The sequence below is a fragment of the Anarhichas minor genome, unplaced genomic scaffold, assembly GCF_050575085.1.
Source record: "Anarhichas minor isolate MPS153535 unplaced genomic scaffold, ASM5057508v1 ptg000024l, whole genome shotgun sequence".
Lineage (NCBI taxonomy): Eukaryota > Metazoa > Chordata > Actinopteri > Perciformes > Anarhichadidae > Anarhichas > Anarhichas minor.
The window spans coordinates 4,073,700-4,093,301 of NW_027466470.1; the positions used below are offsets into that span (position 1 = coordinate 4,073,700).

The window sequence follows — 19,602 nt, forward strand, 5'->3', positions numbered from 1 at the left end:
TTTACGAGTTTATTGAGGTAATTTATCAAATGACAAGTAGGGCCATTTCCTTATAGACTTCTATACAATTGGACTTATTTTTGCAACTTAAAGTGAAGCACTTCCACATTGGCTTCACTTTTCTGAACCGGAGGTTGTCTGTAGAATTGGGACATCACAGACGAGGCGACGCCCTCAGGACAGCGCTACTTCTTCGTCCTCTCGTGTTGGACTGAGGGCAGACTGGACGCTACAGCGACTCACTGTCGCCTCTCAGGGTATGAGTAGTATTACAAGACAGGACGGGCTGAGGCTCGTGGTTTGCATCTGCAAAACAATACATAGACGTCTTTGACAAAACGTCAACGCTGTAACCTCTTCACACTCTGTTGAAAACATTATTTAATTTTGTTTTCAAGCTAAAATCCTGTCCAGATCCTCCACATTGAACCTTTAAATCTTGACTGACTTGAGACTTGACCTCCTAAAGACTCGTTTACAGATGAGATTTTAAAGGAAAGTCATTCAGGTCTCAGGTTTTGAACTGGTAAAAACTGGGACAGTAAAAATCAATAAGACGGCAACTAAGTGGGGTCTGCATATTTTATTTTCATGCTTACTTGGTCTCAATCAGCTAAGTAGAAAAAACTCTACCAACAACTTTGAAAGTGAGGGAAATATTCAAATGCTGAACTTGAATCTTGACCTGTAATTCGCTTATTAAGACTTGTGAAGTGAAATTGCTCTGCCCTCAAGGACCGGACTTGAGAGTTACTCTGACAGATTTGAGATGTGACTTGAGGCTTGCCACAAGAGACTGGTATTTAATTAAAGTGTGGGGGGGTGCTAATAAGGTCTGAGAAAGAAAAAAAACACATTAGTAATGTGGAAATGCTGACACAGCAGTCAAAGTAATTTTTTATTTCAGCCAGTCTGGAAAATTAACTTAAACACGATGAAGCGCCAGAAAAAGACAATATGGTGGTGGGTGACCAATATCCCATCCAAAATCTACACCTGATAATGTATTTGTATACGTGTACCTTGCATCCTTAAGGAGAATCGTTTCTCTTCCTTTCATTCCTGATCGCTGCAGGTCGTCTCATCTTTGACAACTTGAAGAAGTCCATTGCGTACACGCTGACCAGTAACATCCCAGAGATCTCGCCCTTCCTCCTCTTCATCTGTTTAAGTGTTCCTCTTCCTCTGGGAACTGTCACCATCCTCTGCATCGACCTGGGCACTGACATGGTGAGCTTGGGGGGGAGGGGAAACGAACGCTCACCTCTCTTTGTTCAGTCCTTCAATCCCTCTGTAGGCATGCTGACAATAGTGTTCTTGCATTATGTTAATTCATACGTTTGACTAAATTCCTGAAAAGTTACCACTTCATAGATGTATAGAAAAAAATCAAGTGTATAACATACTAGTTGTACACTAGTTTTATCTTTTTAGGCAACTTTCTCTACACATACTCAGTTTACAGAAGTTTCACAGGAGGGCGTGACAACAAAACATACGGTTTTAGATTTATCTTTTTATTTTTTGGGTTGTATTCCAAGCACTTTCAAGTGTTCAAAGCTAATTGTTAGCTAATTCTAGTGATTCGTCTCAGTGAGCGGATGCTAATTGTTAGCATGTTGCATGGCTACGGGGAAGCTAGAGGTGACATTGAGGAAACTCCGGTTAATATCGTGTGTCGAATATGAATGCCCGAAGGTAAAAAGAACAAAACATTTGGTTTAATTTGTTCTTTCTGTTGGTGGAAGAAATTTGCTTTTGGCTCACCGCCCGACATCCATTTGTTGGAGCAGAACAAAGGCCGGGTGACGCTCACATACAGATTTACATTTCACAGCTCTGCCATTTCCAGATGCCCGTCTCTCCATTGTATTTTCCAGCAGCAACAAAAAGAGTTGCTGGCACGCCGCTTGCCTGAGGGGCGTAATCCATCATTGCGAAAGAAAGGAAGCAGAGGATGAATATATTCAAAAAGGACTTGTTCTGCCGTGTTCATTACTGGAACTTTAATTTTTCCTGCTCTCAGCCACCAGACAGTAACATGCAGCTGAAACTGGTTCTTACACATCCCAGTGTGCCGAAAGCAAAAAACCGTAGTAATGAGGTACAGGCTCCATGATGGCCTCATAACCAACTGCCAAGAGGCATTTTATGTCCCCACAGGTTAAAGATATAGAGACGAGCAGCTGGCTAACATTATTAATAAAGCAGTTGCACTTATTCCACCCAGGTGACATCAAAGATGAACTTCTTTGGTTTTCTAGCTGGCGGGACAGAGTTGTTCATGTTCACAAATATTGACTTAACTGTCTGAGATCACAGGGACAGTGCATTCTTTATTGGCTGGATTTCTCTTCAAAAATGTGATGATTGAAGTTTAAAAGCACCGTATTTGTGCAACTGTTTTGCATATAAAAACACTTCCCTTCAAAGTAACATGTCTGCATGTATTTAAGAACTGTGGAGTGAACAGCTGGATGTCTGCTTTGAAGAGTAGGACCCAAAAAACTGAAGAAAATATTTAAATATTCAATAAAGTACCTAAAAAGTGTTTATAGTACAGTACACAAGTATAATTAGAAATTTCCCCATGCCTGCTGCCGAGGTTGTTAACAGCTTGTTAACAGCTTAGTTCAACTCCAGGCAACAGGCTTGAGGGCTCTGCTGAGATTTAGCAGTGACAAGCAGCACTTGGAGTCTGCTATGATTATTTTTAGCAACCAGTGCCATGTGGAAAAGGGACGGCTGCAAAAGATGTTTATCAAAGCAGGATGTGGCACACTTAAGAGTGCTTCACATTTGGATATTGCGCACATACACACTCGCACTGTTAGAGGTGTTAAAAAAAAGAAAAGAAAATCAATGCCAAGCTCAGTCGCATCCTTTTCCCTCTCCCTGTCTTTCTCAGCGGCTGTGGGTCAGGGTCAGGGGGGGGGGGGGTAACGCCAAAACAAACTGGATTTGTACACCGCAGAGCATGTGTTCAGTTTCACACAGTGCCAAGTCGCCATCTCAAACCCCACCTAAGTCGCAGAGATAGCCTGCCCTAAGTCACACATATTGCTCCGGTGCTTACCTGGTAAAACCAGCCAATATAAGATCTTTATTACGTGCAGAGACCTTTCTACCCTCCTACTTTATGAGTGCCTTGAAATTCACTATCAGTCTCTCTGCTCTTGTCTCCTCTCTCTGCCTCCCTCTCTGTCACTGTCGCTGCTTCTTTTCTTTATTCTTTCCGTCTCCTTGCCCTTTTTCTGTCTTTCCTCTCCTTCCACACGGTGATTGAGTGCTGAATTATATTAATGGTGATGTGTCTAAGGTACCCCGTGTCTGGCGCTGTCATCGTGCCTTTGTGCCGTTGCCACCAAGACAAATTCCTGAACATTTATTGCAACAGGGCGAATAATGTGAGCTGATTCTGTGCTGTCCTCCCACCGCCTCCAGGTCCCAGCCATCTCATTGGCTTACGAGACGGCGGAGAGTGACATCATGAAACGCCAACCGAGGAACCCCCAAACAGACAAGCTGGTCAATGAACGCCTCATCAGCATGGCGTACGGACAGATAGGTTTGTCCTCTTGTGGCTCATAACCTCTTTGGACCGCAGCTCTTAAACCCGAATCACTGGGACAGGCTTCTTGTAGGGAAGTTATGGTTATAATAAACAGGCATAAAGACAATAAATATTGACATCTATCAGAAATCTTGGCATTTCTTAGTGCCTTTGTAACGTACATTTAAGGACAGTCAGGATAGACTCTCATGATTTTCCTCTTAATTGTTGTGACATTTACAGCAAATTGAGAGCATGCAGCTATGTTCTACTTCTTGGTCACGTTTCAGTGGTTGGAGCCTCTCTTGAATGCATGCTTTTTATCTCTGGTTTTATATGTTTTGGGAATTGTGAAACTCAAAGGCTGGCCCAATTTTATGGGCCGTTAAATAGGTCAAAATATGGCAGGGCTTCACTGGATGGCATACAATTTGAAGCCGAACACGTTCCAAACAGCCAGCAACTCGCATCAACTCCCATATTTCTTCCAGGAAGACCACCGCTGGGGGGGAAACTTTTGCAGGTCACATCAAATTACATTTACAATCCGCTGATCTGTCATTACAGCTTGAAGTCCTGAAGCATCAACAGTGAACTCAGTCTAACTGATGATCTGATTTAGAGTGACACGCAACGACAGTAGAGTTCCAACACTATAAGCGAAGTAGAAGCAACAGCATCCTAAAAACAGATGCAACCAGCTGTGGGATCCAATACCCATAGTACCAGACTGTTTAGTATGCCAGAAACAAAATATTTAGTATGTCCCAAGACATAGTATGTCAAAAGCAAACATAGCAGGGTGTTCTACTACATCCGGGTGCATTGTACAGTATGCAAGCCTGCATGCTTTTCTGGCTATTCTCACCGAGAATCCTTTGTGCAGCAGATATCTGATCAAGACGGTCAGAGTTCGAGGTTCACTGTTATGATGAAGTGGTATGTCTCAAACGAATGCATACTGCATGCACAAGTGCTTGCTTCGTAAGGGCAGCTGCAGTACGTACTAAAGGTAAATATTTAAGAAGTACTCGATTGGGAACGCAGTGCAATTTTCTCCTTCTGAGATAAAGATGTTAACGACTATTAACACAAACACTGGGTTTCATTTTAGCGGGATAATGAATGAGAGGATTAATACGCATTGCCTCCATCCTTGATCAGTACTGGTGGAGGTTTAGTATATGTTGAAGACTTTAGCTCTAAAATAAGATGTCCATCATCATGTTGAAAATGGTACGCCCACTCTGACAAAACAGCATTCTCAAACATGAAATTAAAACTCACTCCCGGCTATTATTGCAGTCCTGAGCTGTCTCGAGCCATTGACCAGAGGGCAGAGGGAGGAAGACGTAATCGCCTGTGCTGTTGTTGAACCAATATTAAGTGCACAGCAGGTGGACCGAGGCTGAATGTCCAGAGTGTCAAAAATAAGCACTTTCCAGGACAATTTATTTGTCACATTTTGGTATAACTCCTGTTAATAAGTGATGCAAAACATTGGACCACCGGCATTATTAGTGTTGCTGTCAAAATAGCTTTTGCCAAACGACACTCATTATCTATAAATCTTGCTATACTTACTCTGCAATAAAACTGCCCCTATTGCTCCACTGTGATGGGATACAAGAGATGAGTAAACGAATCCAATCCAATGGCACACAATTTACTCAATGGTGTTGTAGCCAACCATCCATTACTGTGGCAGTAATTTAGACAAAATGAATGTGATGACTGTTTAAGCAGCACTGAGATTAGTGTCTTCAAAATACCACACAAATAAAATGGGTAACATCTCATTATACAGTTCACAAATGTTCCAATAAATTCTTCATCGCTTGCTGGTTTTATTTCATTGGTACACACTTCTAAATGCTTTAAATGCTTTCGTCAATACACAGCAGGTCCAGCGGAAATGCATAATATATATATTTTTTCTACGGACAAACATGCAGTTCAACTGCAGTTATGAACTCAACACGAATAGCTAAACTCTAACTAAAATAACTGAACAGAAATGAGTGTCCATTTTCCCTAAACTAGCACCAAATGACAAGAAACCTATTAAGAAAATTATTAGGAAATTACAGATCCGTAAAATTAAGTCTTGCTATAAAATGTGACATAATGTTTTAGTACCTCACTGAGAACAGATGAATAGATGACGTTTGGATTTTGATCCCTTGGCACATGTTTCTTTTGTTTCCAGGGATGATCCAGGCTCTTGCTGGTTTTTTCACCTACTTTGTGATTTTGGCTGAGAACGGCTTCCTCCCAATAGACCTGCTGGGTATCCGCGTCAGATGGGACAACCGCGAAGTCAACGACGTGGAGGACAGCTACGGGCAGCAGTGGGTAAGGAGCGGGGACAAAGACAAACCGGCGCACCCAGTCGAATATTCCCATTGCTCACGCAGGAATGAATACAATCTGTGTTTCAACCTTGCAGACCTACGAGCAGAGGAAGATCATCGAATTCACCTGCCACACCTCCTTCTTCATCAGCATCGTTGTTGTGCAATGGGCTGATGTCATCATCTGCAAGACCAGGAGGAATTCCCTCTTTCAGCAGGGCATGAAGTAAGTGAGGGAGAGTAAAAGATGGATGGAAGGTTATAAAAATCAGGGCGTGTAGTAAGGAAGGCAGATTCACCTTCAAATCAGTAATTTGTGACTGTCACATTTTTTGAAGATTTCCGTTGATTGCTTTTTAATAGTTTGAACCTCTTCCTCTCCTTTTTTGTGTTCAACAGGAACAGGATCCTGATCTTCGGTCTGTTTGTCGAGACTGCTCTGGCCGCCTTCCTCTCCTACTGCCCTGGAATGGACATCGCCTTGCGCATGTACCCCCTGAAGTACGCTCTGCCTATGCAATATTCTCCACCGAACCGAAAAATAACCTCTTAAAGACCTGATAGGCTGCCATTGGCCTGTCACTCTCGGCTTCAAATGAAGTCTGTGATCTTCCTAAACACCACGTTGTTATCCTTAATATTCAAAAAATGTCCGCAATGAATTGAACAATTTGCACTCTGCCCGTGACTCACTGCTGCTCCGTTCATCCCCGCCCCTGTTGTATCTCTCTCTTCCTCTCAGGCCCATGTGGTGGTTCTGTGCCTTCCCATACAGTCTTCTCATCTTCATTTATGATGAGGTCCGTAAATTAATTCTGAGGAGGAGCCCCGGAGGTAAGCAGTTATTAAGAGAAGCCAAGATTAAAATGGTTCAAGGGGGGAAAACGTGATGTGTACTGATTGACGCCCCTATAGCTCAGGAACCACATGTGGCATTTTCTATCAAGACCTTTTCTCCCGTCCTCTCTATACCTCTCCTGTCCTTATATACACATGTTTTTAAAAAAGTAGACTGTCCACTCCTTTATGGACACACTGATTGACAAAGTCGCCACGGCTCTGGTCTGCTGATCGGACATGAAGTATCCCAGCATGCATTTGACAGATGGTGACAAGCAGTCGAAGATCATGTTCAATATCAGTCGAAACGAGCACAAAAAAAATGATATAAAAACATCAAAGAGCTGTTTTGAACGGAGATCAAAAAGGAAAGTACAGGTAGCAATTTTACAAAACAATGTTGGCAGTAATTACGGATGATTATTGATGACAATGTGAGCTTTAACTTTGATGTAATGCTGAAAACATGGATTTAAAAACATGGGTTTTCAACCCTGTTGGCCAGCTGTCATATCAACATCTCTTTCATTTTTGTTTTTTTGAGACAAAGTACACTTTGTTTCCTGGCAGTTTGACATTTGGCTATTGTCATTTTTTTTGCATGTATTATAAAGCAGTAACTGTAATATTTTTCATTTAAAACGTATTATTATCCCCTAGCTTAAACCAATGCAGCTGAACACTATCAGGCTTCCAGCAAGCCAATCAATGCTGAACAATTCTCCAGCTCTCAAAGCTGCAGCCTCCGTAACACTCGACTGATTACTGTTTGTCTTCCAGGTCTGATTCACTGCTGTCTGGCACTTTGCTCAGGAATTCAGTTTAACAAATGGAGCGTAAAATCACGGCAAATAAACAAGACAACATTCAGTGGTGAAAAATCACACATGACTGAAATGTGATCTGATTCTTGGGCCAAAGGCTGCATCTGCACTAGATTTAAACCAAAGTCCTTAACCCTTTATAAAAATGTTTCTTTCTAATGAACAGACGGGTGAAAAACGCAATCAATATGATCATAGATTATTGCAAAAACGTTTAGTGATTCTTCTTCTTGCCTTTAGGTAAAAAATAGCAACCCGTAGCAGCAGGTGAAATACAACATGTCGGCAGCAATCTGTATGGACTCAGACAACTCTGTGAACATGTGTTAAACTTGCACCAGCAAAGAGATTATACCTGTCCAACAGCTAGAGAAACAGTGGAGAATGATGAGAAAGGAAATTAAAGCAGGCTGATGAAGGCTCTTGAGATATGCCCAAAAAAGATCCTACACATGATATGGACACACTTCAACAGCTCCAAATCTGTTCACTGCCACGGCGTTTTCGGCTGATGGGGGCCAAGACATTGTGAGGCAAATACAATTTATCGTGACAGCTAATCATTTCTGTTAATCTCTGTGTCACGGGCCGCTGATCAGACTCTTAGAGTTATAAGGGGATTCATTTGGAAATGTACAGAGACAAAGACAACGAGATGAATACAAATAGAGCGATACGGAAGGTTATTATGAAAACTGCTCGCCTGTCATTTTGGTCTCTGACACGTTATCTCTCTTTCTCTCTCTCTCTCTCTCTCTCTCTCTCTTCCAGGTTGGGTGGAGCAGGAGACATATTATTAACATTCAGAAAATGTCAATTTGAGTTTGCGTGTCTGTGAGAGTGTGTGCGTATGCGTACATGAGATATTGTGCGTGCTTGTGGGGGTAGAACTGTGTGTCTGTGTGTGTGTGTGTGTGTGTGTGTGTGTCAGTGTGTCAGTTGTAATATTGCATGGATCAGTTCACAAATCTGATTATCATAAGAAAAAATACTGCTGAAAATAGGCTTTTGATTGTGCTTTGAGTTTTTCCTCGGTGGTAATGCACACCTACAGCATGTGCCTTAGATGAACTGTTACCAAAGGCTACAGAAGAACAACAAATGTCGCTCATGAGATGTACCAAATAAAAATCTATTCCAAAATATTCCTGGCCATCGTTTTGTTATTCTGTGATTTTGCGGTCATCCTGTTTGGGAGAAGATATTAAACAAGTCATCAATATGTAGGATGCCACATGTGTCAATAACTGTCACGTTTTCCAAACCACTAGATCTGCCTTTAATAATCATTTGAATGATACATCAGGTTTATATTGCTCGGAGAGGTAGGGAGTAAGTTGTAGGTTGTTGAGGGCCTCGTAGGTGCTAAGTAGAATCTTGAAGTTCATCCTTTAACCGTGAGACAGCGGAGGTCATGGAGGACTGATGGGGTGATGTGATCACTTGAGTGGGTACTGGTCAGTAGGCGGGCAGCAAAGCTCTCTGCATACTGGAGTTTATGAAGTACGTTGTTTGTGATACAATAGAAGAAGATACTGTTGCAGCAGTCAAGCCTGGATGTTACAAATGCGTCAGTGTTTCTGCAGCAGTAAGTGACGGTGAGGGTCGTAGACGGGCAATGTTACGGTGTGAAAGAAAGCTGTTTTGGTGATGTGGTTGACATGGTGCAGGAACCAAAGGGTGGAGTCGTAGATGACTTCACGGTTGCGTATTTGGGTGAAGGGGGTGACGATGGAGCCATCAATATTGAGTGTAAATAACCAAGGTGAGGCGGGTAAGGGAGTCTGGGCCAATGGGATTTTGGACTTATTGCAATTGAGTTTCAGAAAGTTTCTTTGCGTCCATGTTTTAACATCTATTAGGTAAGCGGTGAGGGTGGAGTGAGTTGCAGCAGTGATGCTCTCAGAGGAGAGGAAGAGTTGAGCATCATCGGCATAACAGTGAAACTGGAGGCTTTGGTGGCAGAGGATTTGTCCACCTAATTCACAATATGAATGGTTTCAATGAAACGTAAGAAGAGCAAATTTGTTTCTGACCATCTTTGCCTCCATTTCCACCTGTTAAATAATATATAAATGAGACTAAATTAATGCATTTTACTTGAGTTGACAGGCTATTTCATTATTTTCAGTAAAACAAAGAGAATGTACATTTAAATAAACGACTATGGAAGAAATTCTGAAAATGTATTTGGCAACCATAATAAAATCTCCTGCGACCCAACTGTGGGACACGACCCAGTCTTTGGGAACGACTTATGGAGAGGATGAAGAGAAGGGGACGAAGCACGGGGGGGGGACGACACCATGGGTGACAGGAACTATGATTGATTTAAAGATGTTGATTGAGATGAACTGATGTCTGTCAGAGAGGTGGGACTGGAACCAAGAGAGGGCAGTGCCAGTAATACCAATGGGGGGGGGGGGGGGGGGGGGGGATTTGAGGTGTGTGATGAGTGTGGAACGGTTAATGGTATCTTGCATGTAACTTTATCAGTGAATGATATACAGGGCCACACCAAAAAACTGGAAAATCGGCAAAGGCATTCATACAGTATCAGTGTATATGCCAGCCAATAAGTACAGTGACGAGAAAATACCAAAGATATGACTGAGGTACTTTAGAAACTGTTGCCCTTACATAGTTCACCAGAGAGAACTGACACGTGTATTTTTCAAGTGTAAAATGCCGACATAATTCTTTAACACCCACATCAAAAATGTTATGCATTTATGTTAAAAAATCGTCCAATTTATCATTATTTAAAAATGAATACTGGTATCGCCCTCAAAAAATCCAGTATCAGTCAGGCTCTGCCTGCGCTCATATTTTCCTGATCCCATCATCCATTATGTATGTCCTTGTGTCTTCTATTCACTGGACACTCGTTACCTTACTGTCAAAATCGGCAACAACAAAAAATCGGCAGGCAGCGGAGCATTTCAGAAGCAATGTCAAATCAAAAGCAATGTCAAAACTATTCTAAAAAAATGTTAGCGGGGTTTTAACTCTCATGTAACCAACCTTGTCTAATTTGAGTCCTAGGTGGGCTCTTATATTATACCTTATGCAACATTAATATGGGACCAGGCCATTGGGAACCAGTCGAAGGCTGCTCCTGGGCATCATTAACCCCACTACCTTTTTGATATCTGGATGAGTGTGTGTGGCTCATACTGTGTTGTGTAAAAGTGTAAATGGGTGTTGCTGCATGTTTTCCTATGTTTACATCAACCATTTTATTGTTGCGTGGCGTGAATATTAAAATTGTGAGTCCATCTTTGAGTTGGGTTGAATTTAATTTTTTGTCATCTAAAGATTTTCATTTGAGATATAAAAATAATAATAATAATACATTTTATTTGTATAGCGCTTTAAAAGGTACTCAAAGACACTTTACATGGTAAAAACAGAAACAATAAAAGCAATTACAGTATAAACAAAATAGATGATATAGAAATATTTTCATTATTGATAAATGTTTGGTCTATCCCAAAGGACAAAGGAAATCAGAAAATCCTCACAACCAGACAATGTGTGAGAATTTTGCTATAAATATGACGTCAATGATTATTCAAAATACTAAAGTTTTAAATGTTTGCTGATCAATTAACGGATGAATCAACAAGGCTAAAAGTTTCAGCTGTAAACTCATCTACAGCAATAATAATATTATCATTATTATTAATAATAATAATAATAATAATAATAGTAATTATAATAGTTGTTTTAAGCAGACAGTTATTTTATTAAAACTTAAATGTAGTATTTGTTAATATTTATTTAAGCTATATTTATGTATCTATTGCAGATGGAAAGGGGAGACAACAGACTGATTTTTTAACTGATTTTTTTAAATGTAAAAGACCAACAAGTTTATAAATGCGAATGAGAAAAAAGGGTGTTTGTGTTCGTTCTCAGCTCACTCTGACCAAGTGTGACCTTAAAAAACAGCCGTTGAAGGTTTCAGATAACGTGAGAGGAACAACAACATCCGGGACGTCACTTCCGTTCACTTCTTGTCAAACATGGCGCTCCTCCTAAGGTCAGTACGTCTGTGCTTCCCTAATGTTTTGGGCTCGGGGATAGTAGTTTTGTGTCGTTTTTCTGGGTTACCATGTCAAAGCGGAGGAAAACACGCTCGAGTGTGACATTGTTTCGTTTGTTTATTATTATGTATTCGACGTAAATATGGTGAAACTCGGCGCTAGCTGGCGTTAGCTAGCCGCCCAACACTAGCGTTAGCTGTTTCTCGGGCATTTGAAGGCTAGTAAAGAGTGGACTTTGGCTCTTAGTATGATTAATGACGGACTCAAAATGTGTCACTTGCTGCCTTTAGCCTTCAAATAGTCGTTGACTGTCCGTAAGCTTCCTAACCGGAGAGTTTGTTCTGGTTTAGCTTGGGGTTAGCTAACTAACTGACCGAATAGCTAGCTACATTGCTACTCCTCCGTGCCTTTAACAACTGTGTAATAACAAAGTAACGTGAGAGAGTCAAATGTTGGTCGACACTTCATTGACCTTGTGTGGCTGTTAAATGTGAGCAAAGCGCCTCTCAGGCGTATGAAGCCAGTGTTTATCACAGTGATTAGAAGCTAGTTCATTCCTTCTTTCTCACGATAGAGAGCATAGTTAAACAGGCACATTCATCATCTCTTAGTCTTCTCCTCGATCAGATTGACTTGAGTTTCCCTGACAGCGACAAAACTGGAGTTGCCATTGTTCTAGTCTCAGTTTAGGGCTGCATAATAAAAGTAAATAAATGGGTGTTTCAGAAATCATACTGTCAGATATACCACTTTATAATTGCTTCTGTAATGTTGGTTTAAATGTTATTTATAATATGTACAGTATAGTTTAATAGATGTAATTAGTTACTGAAATAGTTTGGAACATTCCTACAATTAAAATTGCCCTAGTTAAATTGATGTAGATACTGTATGTTTGTATGATTTTTCTATTTAACTGCAGACACAAACATCCTGATAGCAAGAAAAAGGTTATTTTTAACACTTGTTTCTTATGTTTAGGACATTGGCCCGTCAGAGTGTCTGTCTCTCCAGACCACACTACAGTGTCTTCTTCAGACAGTAAGTTGTGTGTGTGAGAAAAAGAGAAAACGTGGTTCACATAAATACACTGCTACATCTCATAGTAATGGGACAGATGCATTTTAAACCCTACTATAAATTGTTGTCCTGTAAACTCATGTCCTCAAAGTATTTTTTCTGTCTACAGTGCTGCTCCAATGGGAACCACAGCTAAGGAAGAGATGAACAAGTTCTGGGCCAAAAATGCCAAATTAAGCAGACCCATGTCTCCTCATCTCACCATTTACCAGTACGTACTCTATGCCACGCCTCCATTTATGTTGAATCATTTCTGCGTATTTTTTTTCAAAGAAACTAGAAACTCTACTGTGGAACATTATCCAAGTTGAAAACTTCTTCTGTCAGGTGGTTATTATCCTAAAACCTGGAGTCAAGAAAACCTTTTATTCCGTATGTGCCTTTTTAATCGGACACTAGTTAACTTTCCCGGCTCAATCTTGGATCATTCTTATGGCTAATCTATGTCAGGGCACAAACTATTGGCTGGTTCTCTGATCTAGTGATTTAAATCATACTCTTTGACCTGTTTTAAATTACTATTTATAACAGCGTCAGCCTTATTAAATTGTCATTTACTTTCATTTGTAATATACCCCCCCCCCCCCCCATGGCTTGCTTTTTTCTTCGTGAGTCTCGACCACTTTGAGTAAAATTGCTGCCTCCAGCTAAAAAAACATCCCAGAGTCCTTTTCTCCTTTCTGTACGATGGTGCAGTGATGCAACTTGGCAGCTTCAGCCTAACCTGAAACAAAACTGTTTTAAAAATTCAAGCAAAAGTGAGTGAAGGCTCAACGCTTTGACTTGTGCTTTGAGTGTGTTTCGACCACATACATCTGCCATCATAGTAAATGTGTGGCCTTGTCTTTGTGCTTCAGATGGTCCGTCCCCATGATGATGTCCATCACATTCAGAGGAACTGGAGTGGGGCTCAGTGGAGGTAACGCATCCGTTTTTTCATTGTCATCATGACTAAAGTTATAGATATGCTTCTAAATATTGTTCCTTCTGTAGTTATATTCATCCTTAAAATACCCACATTTTTCCACATTAAACAAATAAACCAAAACCTACATGATGATACTATGTGTGGTCTTTTATGTTATTATTATCTAGGTGAAGCTACTGCCTCTGTCAGCTTGTGATTGACCCTGAAAATCTCTCCTGGGCGTTTTAGTCCATCACTATTGATTTCTACTAAGAGCATTTACAAACAAAGGTTGTTCAATACAATTCAAGCTTAAAATCATGTCTGATGCTGGACTGCTAACAGCTTCCATTCATTTGCCTGGTGTAACGGTTGTGGCATCGTTCATCAGTGCTTCTGACCTTGATGGATGTTTTACTATGTCCTGTCTTTCTATCGCAGTCCCTCATGTGCTTTATCACTGAGATCCACTCTCTGGCTTCCTTGCAAAGGGGCTGGTAAATTAACATTTTTTTTGGCTATCCCTCGTTATTGTTTCGACAACCTGCCTTTCAAAGCAATTTTTTTTGCATTTTGAATTAAAACTCAGAATTCATTTAAACGCAATGCAATGGAGGTTTTATTTTTGTGTTTACGTTGATGTGCGTTTCAACAAGGAGCGTCTCCTCCGCCGCGTTGGCTTTAATCATCCGGACCGCACAGAAAGAAGAGCTCAGACAAAACCATTCAGTGCGGTTCATTCAGGCAGCTGCTGAGGAGCCCGTTTGATACAGAACCATTGTTTGGCCTTCATTTAATTTAGTCAGCGGGGGGGAAGTCTTCACATAACGGAGACAGTCAGATGTTTAAAAATGACTGGTGGGGTGGTGACCCACCTTGTCCAAGCTCATCACTTCTGTCTGTGTCTAGCTATCTCAGCCTTTGCCTTGGCGGCGCTGGTATTACCGGGAAACTACCCCCACTACCTGGACTTGATCCACTCGCTCTCCGTCGGCCCTTATCTCATTGGGTTGGCCAAAATCGGCCTCACCTTCCCCGTGTCTTTCCACACCTTTAACGGCATCCGCCACCTGGTAAGACTTCATCATTTTATTTAGTTAGTTATAGCGAATGTTTGTCATGTTTTTTGCCTGATGTATTTTCGATTCTTTGGTACTATGTTGTCATGACCATATCTGATGTAGTGTCTGGATTCATCTTAATCTTTTTAACGGAAACAGACTTTAATGCAGTTTGCTGTTTTTATCATGTTTGCTCATTTCACTGGTTTTCATAGAGGATTCATAAGATGGTGGTGTTTCTTGTGCTAAATGTTCTTCTCTTTCATTTTGTCTTCTTTGTTTATTTAAATCAGTGTTGGGACCTTGGCAAGGGCTTCAGACTCCCAGAGGTGTACCGCACTGGCTACACAGTCATCGGTCTGTCCATCATCACTTCTGTAGCCGTGGCTTTCTTCCTCTGAGCAGACGAGGAGAGGAGAGGAGGGGAGGGAGTCGAAGGGAACGTGGACTTGCATTCACTCTGGGAGTTTTGTGTATATGTCGTCGCCTACTGCAGGCACTGTTTCATCAATGTATTAAATAAAGGATTATATTATACTGTATGCGGTAAATGTGCTGTGGTGTTTTGTCCCTTGGAATTAATTAAACTCTGACAGGCTTTGGGGTCATTAAGTGCGGCAAGAGTGCAAAGTGCATGCAAATGTGACCCAGTTTATTTCACGCTTGTTCTCGGTGTGTTAACAACAACCGGCGTCCAAAATTAGACGTGTCCTACATGTTATGTCCTTACGTAACTTATCTAATGGAGCTGTGACGTCGGATTCTTTAATCACCTCCCTTTGCCCTCAGTGCTCAGTCACTCGCCTGTCAGCCGTCTCTGTGCACCAGAATGTGTCTGTGTGTGTGTGTAGAGTGGCTGTTTACTGTGGGCTGTCATTCATATTCTACCTTCTCCACGGCCGCAGCTGCTCTAATACATTTTTTTAACATCAGGAAAGAGGTGTGTGTGTGTGTGTGTGTGTGTGTGTGTGTGTGTGTGTGTGTGTGTGTGTGTGTGTGTGTGTGTGTGTGTGTGTGTGTGTGTGTGTGTGTGTGTGTGTGTGTGTGTGTGTGTGTGTGTGTGTGTGTGTGTGTGTGTGTGCGCGTGTGCGCGAACAGGCTCCTCACCGGCAGCCTGCCTCGGGCCTTACCTCCCACTGAGCCACGCAGGAGATACACTGCACCTGAACAGCTTTTGTCCTGCAGTGATGTAATGTCAGATCCAACTCCATTTATGTAGGGTACAGTGCCAAGTGCACACAGAAAAAAAAGTAACTGTAAATGTTCTTGGGAGGAGGATGCACCCATACTGCTTTGTACCGGCTCGTTTGAGCTAAACGTGCACTGAGAAACAACGCGACCACTTGGTCTGGTTAGCGTCAGCAAAATCCGTTTATCAATTTGTTACCGGTGGCTTAAAAAGGGGAACTACTTGTCGACAAAAAATTACATTTTGTTCTATTGGTGAAATGTATTTGTTTGTGAGCCACACTTGTGATCAAAACATATCTCTTATAGAGCACTCGGCACACTATACTGTATAAATAATATCTGTCAGTGTTTATAAAACACAAGTTCATTTAAAGCTTTTTATTTATAGCTGGTGTTATATTCTCCTCAGAGCCATATCAGCTCTGATGATGGACCAACAACTCTACATTTAACGGTTGCCAGCTCCGCGTAATTGGCAGTGCAAAAACAACACTTGCAAAATTGCTCACTGTTTGTGACTTTTTGTCTGATTGCAGTGAATTTGGCTTCTCGATGATTCCCAACATTGTGTCTAATCCATATTATAGCCTCATTTCCCTCTGTGATCCATCGGACTGTAATTTTCTATTGTGATGGACAGGGTAATTTCTCCAACTCTGCAGGGTTTTAAGACTTGATTAGACTTGCTTACAGTCTGCACCAAACCCTGTAGACATATATTTTATTTTTAAGTGTGAAATAGTAGCTGAGGTAAAAACGAGGCCTGTTCCCTGCAAAGAGGGAGCGCTTTGCCTCGTACTTATTGATGCATTCACAATGTAAGATGTTCCGTCGTTTGGTTTTGCACTGATAATATCACCCTTATGATGTTTTGACGAGATAACCCGTGTCTAAGCAATGGGGGATAGACAGCAGGCGTTCTCCCTTCCTCTATGAGGCATGAGAGACTAATGGTTACGCCGCGGCAGCACCCCCTACCGGGCGGCAAATTACCATCCACAGGGCTGCGGTCCTGATGCTGAGGGATGCTGAGGATGATGCACGGGGCTGGGAGGGGGAGTATAAACCCGCTTTTGATCAAAAAAATTGTGGCTTAGTCTCTGTGGCGCAATGGAATAGCGCGCTGGACTTCTAATCCAGAGGCTCCGGGTTCGAGTCCCGGCAGAGATGTTGATGAAAGGCTTTTTGGATGAGCGATGGATTCAAAAGTAGAGCTGTTGTTTTCTTGCTTCTGCAGCTACAACGTCCCCTACAAGGCTGCTCCGGATCCAGATAGGATAGATATATATATTTAGTCAGACAGTCTGAGATGTGTGTATTTCTGCAGAGGCCCAATGCACAGTACATCCGAATTTGTCTTTTTTTTCTCACATGGACGAGCCTTTTCATCGCGCAAAGGTCAGCGCTTCATTATGCAGATTTCAAACGGGCCAAAAGCCTGGTGTAGCAGCCCCGCGCGCTCTTCCATGCCAGCCTATACGGGCTTTATATACGGTCATCACGCAGGCACCGCAGGACAACACAGCGCCTCGTCGTGTGAAAGTCAGTGGACACGCGTTTCGGCACCTGGGGCTCAAACTCAATGAAGCCACAGCTAAAGCTTTTCTAATGCAGCGCCAACAACAAAAACATTTAGCGCCTTCCCCGTCCTCGTAACAAGTGTTTAATGACGCCAGATGCTGCGTTCCGTCTCCGGTTTGTTTCAGAGACTAAACGACTCCGGTTCACTTTGAACATTAATGACTCACAGGGCCAGAAAATGGGGTTGTTTCAAGATTTTTGTCTGCAGACTTTGTATTGAAGTGTAGACTATAACAACAATGTGGCATGTGCAAGTGGAGAATAAGGATTGCTATATTCATTACGTGTTTATTTGTGTTTTTAATTGAGTGAAATCTGACTGGGGACCTTTCTGGAATCCTTTTAAGGACCCCTGAAGGTGGACTTTAAAAAAAAAAAAACATACATTACCCAAATCATGGAAGCCCAGAGCAGCACTAGGCCTACTTATTTTGTTCAGTGTGGAAAGCAGCTGCTTGCTTGAAGATCTCTCAAACGCCCTGACTCAAACTCCTCCCGCTCCCCATGGCTTGTATTATTTTGTATTTTCTCCCCCCCCCCCCCTGTTTCAGTGTGTCACCACTGATTGGGCTGTCGTGCGGCTGCCGCCATCCATGTTTAACCCCATCATGCCTCCCCACACACAGACCTAATCCGCCAGTAAAACTAATCCATAATCCTCTCTGGCAACAGAACAGCCCCCCTCCCTCCATCCCTTGGATCCTGACTCCCAAACGGTCAGAACTGAAATTGATAAAGTCGGTATGCAAAACTGGTCATTTACAAGGGTATAAACATTATGATGTATAAACGTCATGAGTGTATTATACAAATTTTGAGGTGATAAGAGATAAATACAAAAAGTCCCAATAAAGTCACTGTTTAACTCACAGCAGTGTTGTACGGACATATTGAAGTTACAATGACAGAGAAAGTCCCACAACTCCGCTAGGCCAAGGACTCGGTATAACATTACCATATTGCAAATTATCAGGCCTGCGGGAAATAGCAATGGGCCTATCTGCGAGATAGGGATAATAGCTCCATAATATCAATGATAAGAAACATTACAGGCTACTGAGAACCGTGACAATCCACTTGAGATGACCTCTGCTGCTTCATTTCAGTAGTTTAGTACCGGCCTATGCTACAAGTTAGGAGGGCCACTGGACCTGTACTCGGTATCAAACCTTTGGATAAAGTGAGCAGAGCTATACGGGGGATCCTACAGTAATGTGCCACCACAGGAGATAATAAAATACCATTAAAGTACGATAAGGTCAGTTTAGACTCACTGTGGAGTGTACAGCGGCATTATGGTTATTTCTCACACTTCTCTATCTGATCCATCTCCTCCTTCATGTTGCTCTCAGCCAGTAGGCCCCTGCTCTGGCCCTGTTATCCCGATGGTACGGGCCAAATCGTATTAAAATCCCCTCCCTCCCTCCCTCCCTCCCTTGTCCCCTCCCCTCCCTCTCGTCTTTCAGACAGACTGTTTTTGCTGCAGTGAACGGCAGCCGTGGAGAGAGAGAGAGAGAGCGAGACAGAGATACAAACACACAGAGAGAGAGAGAGAGTGTGTATGTGTGTGTAAGAGAGAGGAAGAGAGCGCGCGCGGAGGAAAAAAACGCAAGAAAAACAAAGAGTCAGGAGAAGGAGCGAGGAGATACAAAAAAAGTCGATAAAAACAGAGAGAAAGCTCCGGACAAGCGACCGCTGCGCATCAAAGGAGGGACCGTGCTGGGGACCTTTATTGGAGACCAGCGACAACAAAACCCGACTCCGGAGGCGGAATATAACGGTGCGTGTGTGTGTGTGTGTGTGTGTGTGTGTGTCTGTGTGTGTGTGTCTGTGTGGTTATTGCCGTGCATTGCTTTGCAGTTTATATTGTTGTCCAGGGTTAGGCTGGAGTGTGTAGGGCGGACAGGAGACACCTGTCAGGGCTGACGCTTTTCCGTCTCCAGGAATGTGTATGTGTGCGCACTCTGGGTAGGTGGCTGTGTGTGTGTGTGTGTAATCTGTTATGCCTGCCCAGGGAGAGAGCGGTATAATCCCCCCCCCCCGTGTTTTATAATTTACTCTGAATATGCGTTTTGTTGTCGGGCTGCTCGCGCTGTACCCGGCTCCTCTCCCCCCGGCTCTGTTGGCTCTATCGCTCTGCAAAAAAATCAAAAAAGCATCAC

At 42.4% G+C, this 19,602-nt stretch overlaps 2 protein-coding genes and 1 non-coding gene across 4 annotated transcripts in view; all 3 read left to right on the forward strand.

The window, feature by feature from the left end:
- atp1a2a (ATPase Na+/K+ transporting subunit alpha 2a) overlaps nucleotides 1-8,371 on the forward strand; it is a 35,702-nt gene extending 27,331 nt beyond the window's left edge. For both annotated transcript variants that reach the window (XM_076098182.1, XM_076098179.1), the window contains 7 exons: nucleotides 1,076-1,230; nucleotides 3,445-3,568; nucleotides 5,763-5,908; nucleotides 6,003-6,133; nucleotides 6,307-6,408; nucleotides 6,650-6,741; nucleotides 8,343-8,371. In XM_076098182.1, the coding sequence (XP_075954297.1) occupies nucleotides 1,076-1,230; nucleotides 3,445-3,568; nucleotides 5,763-5,908; nucleotides 6,003-6,133; nucleotides 6,307-6,408; nucleotides 6,650-6,741; nucleotides 8,343-8,371 (779 nt within the window). The remainder of the gene's footprint in view (nucleotides 1-1,075; nucleotides 1,231-3,444; nucleotides 3,569-5,762; nucleotides 5,909-6,002; nucleotides 6,134-6,306; nucleotides 6,409-6,649; nucleotides 6,742-8,342) is intronic.
- Nucleotides 8,372-11,558: 3,187 nt separating this feature from the next.
- On the forward strand, nucleotides 11,559-15,210 carry sdhc (succinate dehydrogenase complex, subunit C, integral membrane protein). Its single transcript, XM_076098404.1, has 6 exons — nucleotides 11,559-11,616; nucleotides 12,602-12,661; nucleotides 12,810-12,911; nucleotides 13,558-13,619; nucleotides 14,517-14,680; nucleotides 14,962-15,210. The coding sequence occupies exons 1-6, from the start codon at nucleotides 11,600-11,602 to the stop codon at nucleotides 15,067-15,069; spliced, it is 513 nt and encodes a 170-aa protein (XP_075954519.1). The 5' UTR covers nucleotides 11,559-11,599; the 3' UTR covers nucleotides 15,070-15,210.
- Nucleotides 15,211-16,955: 1,745 nt separating this feature from the next.
- Nucleotides 16,956-17,029, forward strand: trnar-ucu (transfer RNA arginine (anticodon UCU)). The gene has a single exon. It is a non-coding gene; the product is annotated as a tRNA-Arg (tRNA).
- Nucleotides 17,030-19,602: the final 2,573 nt, after the last annotated feature.

Bases quoted from the DNA above. Each gene is read 5' to 3' on its own strand.
- sdhc (XM_076098404.1), top strand. The intron at 12,912-13,557 runs GTACGTACTCTA...TTTGTGCTTCAG, and splicing joins CCTCATCTCACCATTTACCA to ATGGTCCGTCCCCATGATGA. The intron at 13,620-14,516 runs GTAACGCATCCG...GTCTGTGTCTAG, and splicing joins TGGAGTGGGGCTCAGTGGAG to CTATCTCAGCCTTTGCCTTG.